The sequence below is a fragment of the Lactuca sativa genome, chromosome 8 (genome assembly GCF_002870075.4).
Source record: "Lactuca sativa cultivar Salinas chromosome 8, Lsat_Salinas_v11, whole genome shotgun sequence".
Classification (NCBI taxonomy): domain Eukaryota; kingdom Viridiplantae; phylum Streptophyta; class Magnoliopsida; order Asterales; family Asteraceae; genus Lactuca; species Lactuca sativa.
Window position 1 is genome coordinate 307,805,814 of NC_056630.2, and position 8,736 is coordinate 307,814,549.

The 8,736-nt window shown below is 33.8% G+C and overlaps 1 protein-coding gene across 1 annotated transcript; it reads right to left on the minus strand.

The window, feature by feature from the left end:
• Positions 1 to 3,861: 3,861 nt before the first annotated feature.
• Positions 3,862 to 8,430, minus strand: LOC111884218 (potassium transporter 6). Its single transcript, XM_023880535.3, has 8 exons — positions 7,862 to 8,430; positions 7,280 to 7,766; positions 6,941 to 6,994; positions 6,119 to 6,379; positions 5,982 to 6,034; positions 5,749 to 5,872; positions 5,375 to 5,629; positions 3,862 to 5,177 (listed from the first exon to the last, which is right to left on the minus strand). The coding sequence occupies exons 1-8, from the start codon at positions 7,898 to 7,900 to the stop codon at positions 4,117 to 4,119; spliced, it is 2,334 nt and encodes a 777-aa protein (XP_023736303.1). The 5' UTR covers positions 7,901 to 8,430; the 3' UTR covers positions 3,862 to 4,116.
• Between the last annotated feature and the right edge of the window lie 306 nt (positions 8,431 to 8,736).

Sequence of the window (8,736 nt, forward strand, 5' to 3'; positions counted from 1 at the left end):
TAAAAGGATAAACCCTAGGGTTTGTATTCATCTGGGATTCTATCAGCTACCTATAAATAGACTGTTAGGGTAAACCCTAAAGCCAATTATTCCTCTCTCTCTCTCTCTCTAAAATCTTCTATACTCTGCCTTTCTTACTCTGCAAATCCAAAAATCACAACCTCTCTCCTAGGGTTGGTGATTTTCGAATAAACCCTAATTTGTGGGCTCTTCATTTTGCTACTTGGTGTGTGAGTATGATTCCATTAGAGGGTTCTCTTTTAGATCCTTTATCTTGCAAAAAACTGGAATGTATGAAATTACAAGGAAGGAATATGAGGTTAGTAATCTTTATTTTGTTGGTTTTGAAAGTTCGTTGCTATAATAGAAAAACATAGATCCTAGGTTGCATGTGTACTTAAGTATATCAAGTTTTGATTTTTCCGCTGGCTTAGATAGTGTACTTGATGCTTAAAATCCCCAACACATACTACAACATATCTACATCCTAAAATACAAAGGGCACATACTGTAATATATATAGTATAATAGGAAAACTCATATGAGCCAAACAATAGAAAATCTACAGCAGTATATGTAGAAAAACAAATAGCATAACACGGCTAATAACAACCCAAGACAACACCTTAGTCATATACTCAAATCCATCAAAGTTTGATAAAGACTCAAACTAGTCAAAAGGTTAACGGTCATTGCGCCGTGACCATTAGGCAACAAAATAATCATGATTGCTCAAAGATTGCGCCGCGAGACATGAATCCAATTGTGTCGCAAAATCTAGCACAACATTTCCTATTAAGCAATTGACCCTTAAAGACATGAATTTCAAGTCTCAGATATGAAAGTCTCAAACATCTTAATGGATAAAGTTTCCAACTTTATCCATTCTAATGACCTAATCAAGTAATAATTCAAACCCCAAGTCCAAAAGTGCCTAAGATGCACTTATCTTAATGCATGGAGCAAATAGGGCTCTTGCATACACTCTTTATTCCATCATAAGATCATATCTGGAATCAAACGTGAATCAAAGCTCAAGAGTTCTCCAAACTCTATGGATCAAGCCACCGAAAAGGACCAAAACTCAACAATTCATAGATCTAAGTATGAAAAAAAGATAAGGGTTGAATATTTGAACTTATAAAGGTCCGAAAGGAGTAGAAAAGACTGAATACTTCAAGTGCTATGCCCCAATGATCAATCTTTCTTGTGTTCCTTTACTTATGAACACAAACAACACCAAAAATAGATTTAGGAGAGAGGATGGCCTCAACACACTTTAAGGGAGGCTAGGGTTTTAGTAAAGACATTCTTGGGGAGGTAGAGGTTGAAAATGATGAAACCCTAGCGTTAATGCTCTTAAATAGGTCCAAATTCTGAGGCTTCTAGGATTTAGCCCACCAACCCCTTTGCATTGCGAGCTTCATTAAAGATCTTGCCGCAAACTCGTCATGCCATGACCTCTAAATCTTCCGCGTTGCTACCTAGAGAAAACCCCCAAAACTTAATAATTTCAATCTAATACTCTAAAAGCATTCCAAAGAATCAACTATTACCAATGTTTTGAAATGTGATCGGAGACCGAGCCGACCGTCTTACCGGTTCAATGGTTCAACCAGTTGGACCGGTCTCAAATACCGAAAAAACTAGATGATATCATAATTATATTGTTTTAATTATATAAAAAATGAAAAAATAAATACTTTTTAAACTTTCGGGTTTTTACTGGTTCACATGATGAACGGTTTTGGGGACTCTAGAACCAGATCCAGGATTGGCTCCTAGTTAAATAGGTTTAACTGGCCAGTCCGACACTGTTTTCAAAACATGGGCCATTACAAAAAAAAACCTTTAATAATTAAACGAATGCATAAAATTATGTTCACACTAGGGATGGACTTAGGGGTTTCCGGGTGTGACCAGTATAACTCCTTAAATTTTAGAGTACAATGTAAATATTTTGAGAAATTTTTCGATGTAATGTAAATTTTCTGGTGTGCCACCCTAAAATCTTGTGTGCAACCCCATATGTTTTGTCCTCCGTCCGTTGTGTTCCTCGGTGGTTCACGTCATCTTATTTTAATCTTTTTAATATCTTAATATTTTAAAATTTCTAAATTTTGTTACAAATAAACATAAAAGAATTCTTATATAACCGAATAAAAAATCTTATATAACCGAATAAAAAATCAAGATTCAAATTTAAGAAACCTAACAGGACTTCAATTTTTACAAAATTTATATTTCAATATAGTTCAAGTTTTAATTTTTTCATAACAGACTATAGTTGATGTTAAAACTCGAATCAAACCAAAATACCCTTTCATTCCTTTATCAATTATCATGGGTGAACAAAGTTGGGCTTCCCCCTATCCTTTCATTTAACTGGGCCCACACTTTTAAGTTTACGGGTTTTATTTTGTCACATATTATTACATTTAGAATCTTTAAAACTCTGCTTTCAAGAGAAGAATATTCCAATCCAAAACAAAATTCAACATACATGCACTTGTACTTGGTAAAAAAAAACAGGATAAATTGCCATATAACTTTTTTCTTTTATTATACATTTAAGTATGAGTATAATTATTGAAAGTAATAGGATGCTCAGTGTAATAAAATAGATTGAATATTTTTGTTCCATATTTTTTTTGTATAAATATATTCAACAAAACATAGCAGTAAGATTTTAATAGATAAAGTATATTTTGACAATAGAAAAAGATCGAATTTAAGAAAAAACTTTGATAAGAAAATACATGTTTAAAGCTTTTATTTTAAACTAAAAAACTCTTAATTCTAAAGTTAACTCATTTAGCATTTGAAAGCAGTTTATAGTTTCTATCACTTTTAAAAGCTTAAACGGCTTTTAAGGTTTTAATTTCTATATTTTGAGAAAAAGATCGAATTTAAGAAAAAACTTTGATTGGAAAATACATGTTTAAAGCTCTTATTTTAAACTAAAATAAGTCTTAATCCAAATGTTAATTCAATTAGCATCTGGAAGCTTTTAGTTTATAGTTTCTTCATTGTTGTGTCCGATATGTTCTTCCTCGATGTAAGTTTTCGATCATTTTCTTGTTTCATGTGAACTTGAGTTGAATATTTGGCGACATATTTTTGGTTGGTTAGATACTATTGATTATATTCCTTTGTGGCTAGATTTAGTGTTTTAAAAACATGTTCGAACCGGTCGGTTGAACCGGTCGAACCGGGAACCGGAGGTGACGACGGTTCAATTTGGACCGGTTTTATATCGATTTCCTGATCGGACTGAACCGGCCGGTTTTGGTAAAAAACTGGTTCAACCGGCTGAATTGAACCGGAATGGACCGGGTTGAACCGGACATTCTTGGATTTTTGTGTTTGTTTTGGGCTTCTTTGTTTGATTTTGACTTCGGTAATGATTGTTTTTATATGTTGGATTTTATTTACGTTTATAATACTAAAAAGATGACAAGTTTTCTAATCAATATATGTAAGATAATTAAAAACATATAAAAATATAGAACCGGTTTGACCATCCGGTTGAACCGGTTAAACCAGTTGAACCGAAAAATGTCACCCGGCCGGTTCAATTAAAAAACTGGTTTTTAAAACATTGTTGGATGCTTTATTTTTGTGATGGTTTGGAAAATTCTCAACTACTTTAAAACCTTTTGTTTAAATTATAAACTTTTAAGTTTACATGGAAAAATATTTTTCTTAAATTCTGGGTATTTTACAAGTCTCTAAAAACTCTCATAAATATATATTAAAACTTATTGATATCCATGGTTTTTTTCTTTTTTTTTTTTTTTTTTTTTTAATGGATATTATTATATGTAACTTAACTAGTAAAAAACTACATCAAAAAGTATATATCATCTCGTAATCGTGATTTTTTTTATAGAACGAAACATAAAATACAAACTATACCTACACACTATATCTACTACTATCTTCTTTCAAAGTTCCAAAAACCACTAACGCCACCACAACAACCAGTGGACCGCCGGCTACCATTCGACCCACCACCACCTCACGGTGGTTGCAGACCATTCATTTACCAAACTACAAAAATAAAACAAAAACCATTTACACCAAAAAAAAAAAAAAAAAAAAAAGTCACCACTTTCACACATGATACATCATTCCCACTTCAAGAGTCGAAGCATGAGGCACCATTAATGAGTCCGTTGAATGTCTACTATTTCTTCTCAAAAACTCATACCCATAATTTATAAAAAGCTTCTTAATCATAGAAGACCCTTGTTTTGCTTTAACATACGAATGTCCCAAAATATAAGCCACCCCAGCCTCCCGGGCCTCCATTAGGTCCCGCAACTCCGCCCGTGACCCGTCATCAATTTTCGGGCTTTCCGGCACAACAAATCTCACGCGTTTCTTCACTTGGTTCGTGGTTGAGGCTTGTATTTCCTCAACCTCTGGTAGCCCAATCCCATCTGGGCTTGGGCTACAGATGTGAACGCCTTCCGCATTCGTGGAAGGCGTTCCAATAACAGTCATGACCTCGTCATTGTTTCCGACCTCCCCGTCTGTACGCGCGTCAATGGTAGAATCATCTTTTTGCTTCCGGATAAACTCGGCTATGCTACATACCAAATCCTTTTCGAACTCCACGTCATCTTTATGAACATCACGGTACCCGTACCGGACTATACACCGGTACACTCTATATTCTCGTGGGCCGATACGGCCCACGAGAAACCGTTCCTCCGGTCCCACGTGTGGGACCGGAACGGATTTCACACAAAGGAAAATCAAAACCTGGTGGAAAGCCGGAAGGTTGGTGACAAAATGGGAAAATATCGCCGGGATACCAGACACAAGTTCAGTGTGAACAAGCCCAATTCCTCGAACCCGAACTATTCCTAAGGTGGGGCCCAGGCTAAGTAGCCAATCAACAGATACTTTGTTTTGGAGGTCAAATTCATACTTTTTGAGGGTCCCGTAGTGCCACACGTACATTACAAGCATGAAGATGAGAGACAGTGCGATTGGGACCCACGCACCTTCAAGAAATTTGATTAAAGAAGCCGAGAAATATAAGGCTTCGATTGTTCCGAAAAATACAACAAAAGCGATTGCGAGAAAAACACTTTGCTGCCAACATAAGACGATCACAAGGGACATTAAGCATGTTGTAACAAGCATAACCGTAATAACCGCCAAACCTGAAGAAAAAAAATATATCAGTATAAAGTGTAGTATAAAGTGTTGTCTGGATAAATGATGTTTAAAAGAAAATGATTGGATAATAAATGGATGAGAAAGTAAATGATTTATTTATTATAGCATTTTACTTTCATTTATTAAGTCGTTCTTTCTGTATTAAGTGAAAAACACATATAATAATTAAGGTGGGCCATACCCGAAGCATTCCCCATTCGTTTTGTATCTCTAAACCCAATAGTAACGGCTAGACATAACAACATCAAGATCCAATTAATCTCCGGGATATAAATTTGCCCGTGATATTTTGAAGACGTATGGACGATTTTGACCCTGGGAAAACATCCAAGTGAAGAACATTGTTTTATAATCGAAAAAGTCCCTGTAATAATTGCTTGGCTTCCAACAACTGCCGCAAGTATGGCTATCAACAACACCGGGACCCTCAAATTCTCTATAAAAAAAAAAAAAAAAAAAAAAAAATCAACCTTCACTTAACCTAACCGTAGTTAACTTAACCATAGACCATAGTTAAGCTAACCAGAATATTAAAGTTTAAAAAATGTAACTTACCTGGTACGGAAATATAGAATCCAATTTTGTAGTCGTTTTCAATGAAATGATGTTGAGATAAATACGCAGCTTGCCCCATATACGCAAGAATCAAGGAGGGATAAACAAATGATGTAAAAGCTATCTGAAAAAAAATAAAATAAATAAGATATTTCATTATTTTCCTAAATAAATTTATAAAAATACATTGCTAGATTTCTTAGAATTGAGAAAAGTGTCCAAAATCAACAAACCTGGATAGACAATTGAGAAAAGTGTCCAAGATCAGCAAACATAGCTTCCGACCCTGGAAATAAAAGTACAAAAAACAAAAATTTATACAAAAAAAAAAAGAACGATTTTGAATTTTATATAAAAAAAAAATGGTTACCTGTGATGCATAATAAAATACCCCCTAAAGATTTCCAACCTCCGGTTTGGGTTTTTTTGAGAAATCTATACATATGAACAGGAGATAATGCTTGATAAATGTGAGGATTCCAATGAAGAATATTGTATAATCCGATTGAACTTATGCATAAGAGCCATAACACGACAATAGGAGCAAATAAAAACCCGACCCGGTGGGTCCCATAATGTTGTAGGGCGAATAGTGCGATTAATATGATACATGCCACAGGGACTTCTACATCTGCAACAATAAGTTTTTTTGTATATAAAATGTAAATCTAATGGTAAAATATAGGTCGTTATTTGTATATTATTAATCGAATTTCGAGGTGTATGAAAACTGAAAAGGGTTTTGTATTTTGTAACAAACAAAGCCCAATAACATGTCAACCCGAAATATAAAAGTCACCCAATTGTGAATTAATCCAAGTGGGACAAGTTGTTATTGTAGTTTATTATTCGACACATACAAAAGTGCAAAACATTGATATTAGATGAAACCTAGGATTTTTTAGTAACTTCTTCCCATTTAAAAGGAGGGTTTATTTATCTTGTTTTATTTTACAAGTTTTATAATAACATGGCATTTTTTGATGTTTTTAATCGGAAATTTTAACTTTTTTCACTCGTAAGTTGTTGTAAATTGGGGATATGTGCAGGCTTATGAGTTGTAGCATTTTTTTTACTCATGATAAAATCAAGAAAGTAAAGACAAGAGATTTTTGTTTTGAGAACCTAGGATAAAAAGATTACGAGGTATCTTAAATCTTAAAATCTTAAAATCTTAAATCTTAAATCTTACATTTGTGATGCTCTTTTGCCATTGCAAGTTCCACCCCAGAAACGGCTGAAAAGACTGCAAAATCATCATAAAAATTGAATCGATTTAGCGTAAAGAAAAAACAAACAACTTTTTGGACATAAATTTCGTAGATTTATTACCAAAAAGAAACAAATATCAATCGTAAAAACAAAGATCGACACCTAAAGAACGCTAATTTTGCGATTTTGTCCTCAAAAAATGATCTTGAAGAATTGGGGAAACCATAGATTGGGAAAATAACAATTAACAAGAATCGATCTTTAAAGAACCCTAATTAGATAGAAATCAAATCAAACGAATGATGCGATTGAATCTAACCTGAAAGGGCAGGAGTAAGAACACCATCTCCAATCACCATACAAGCTCCAACAAGAGCCAACACAAGCAAAAACTTCTGCAAAACTCCATGTTTCTCAAGAGTAGATTTAAGTCTTGACCCGAAAGAACTCAGGGCTAAATTAGGTATTTCCTTTTTGTAGCTTGAGAGTTCTTCATCAGCTAATTGACAATTAGGCAATGAACTCACTCTAGCATGTCTACAAAGCAACGAATACAGAGCAAATGTGCCTCCTTCGCCATTATCATCAGCTTTGAGCACAATGAACACGTATTTCAACAAAGGGACTAAAGTAAGAGTCCAGAAAATGAAAGAAAGGGCTCCAAATATTTCTTCATTAGTCTCTGAGTGTTTAATATCTTCTGCAAAAGTGCTTTTAAACACATATAATGGAGATGTGCTTAAATCTCCATAAACAACACCCAAGCTTTGATACGCCAATGTCAAAACCGCTCTCCATGACTGTTTCTGTAAAAAATCAGAAGAAAACAACACAAAAATTTCAAATGGGTGTATTCGAAGAACCCCTAAATCAAACAAATTATACAAATACCCAATCTTACCCTTAGATGATTTTGACGAGACCCAGTTTCCAGATCCATGGTAAGTCGCTTCAAATCGCCAACGATTCAGGTATTAATTTGATAAGCCGAAGACCCATTTAGGAAAAAATAATCAAATTGAGTTGAAACAGCGATTTAATGGCTAAATCTCGATTGAAAAGGCGGAACTGAGGAGTTCTAATAATTAATTAACTAAAATGGGAAGAAACCACCCACCCTAGTAAAGAACATTGAATAAAATAGTCTGAAGTTGGTAAAGAAACACCAATTCACAACAATGGATGGAGAAAATTGTTTGTTTAATGTGAGAAAAGTGTTGAGATAGCAGTTGAACTAACAGCAAAGACGAAAAGTTACAAAAGAAGTGCGTAATTGGGGCATAATAACTGTATTTTAATACAATTGCGTGTAAGATGGGTTTCGATTTAGAGAGAGAAAACCGATAAGCGAAGAAGAAGAAGAAGGAGATATGTAGTGAATTTTCTTTCGCATTTGGGAATTTATCAGTAAACTTGATTGGTGTTTCTAGATTTTTCTACTTGATCTTTCGTGGCTGCATGTTTCTACCAACGTTTTGACACAAAATTCGTCTTCACACGTAATAAAGATTCAAAGTTACTCAAAGTAGGTCAAAGTGTCAAATCCTTGTTATGGGTCACGTTTACATTTGAAAATGAGAAAAAAAAAATCTTGTAAAAATATTTGCTTTTACTTATATAAAAAAAAAAAACAATTTTTTTTTGTTTACTTGCTTTTATAAAAACTATTGGTGTTTTGAAAATCTTGTAATTTAATAATATAATCTTTTCACGAGAAAACCATTATTTTAACATTTGTATAATATAAAGAGTTATATTCTTTGATAAAGCAAATCA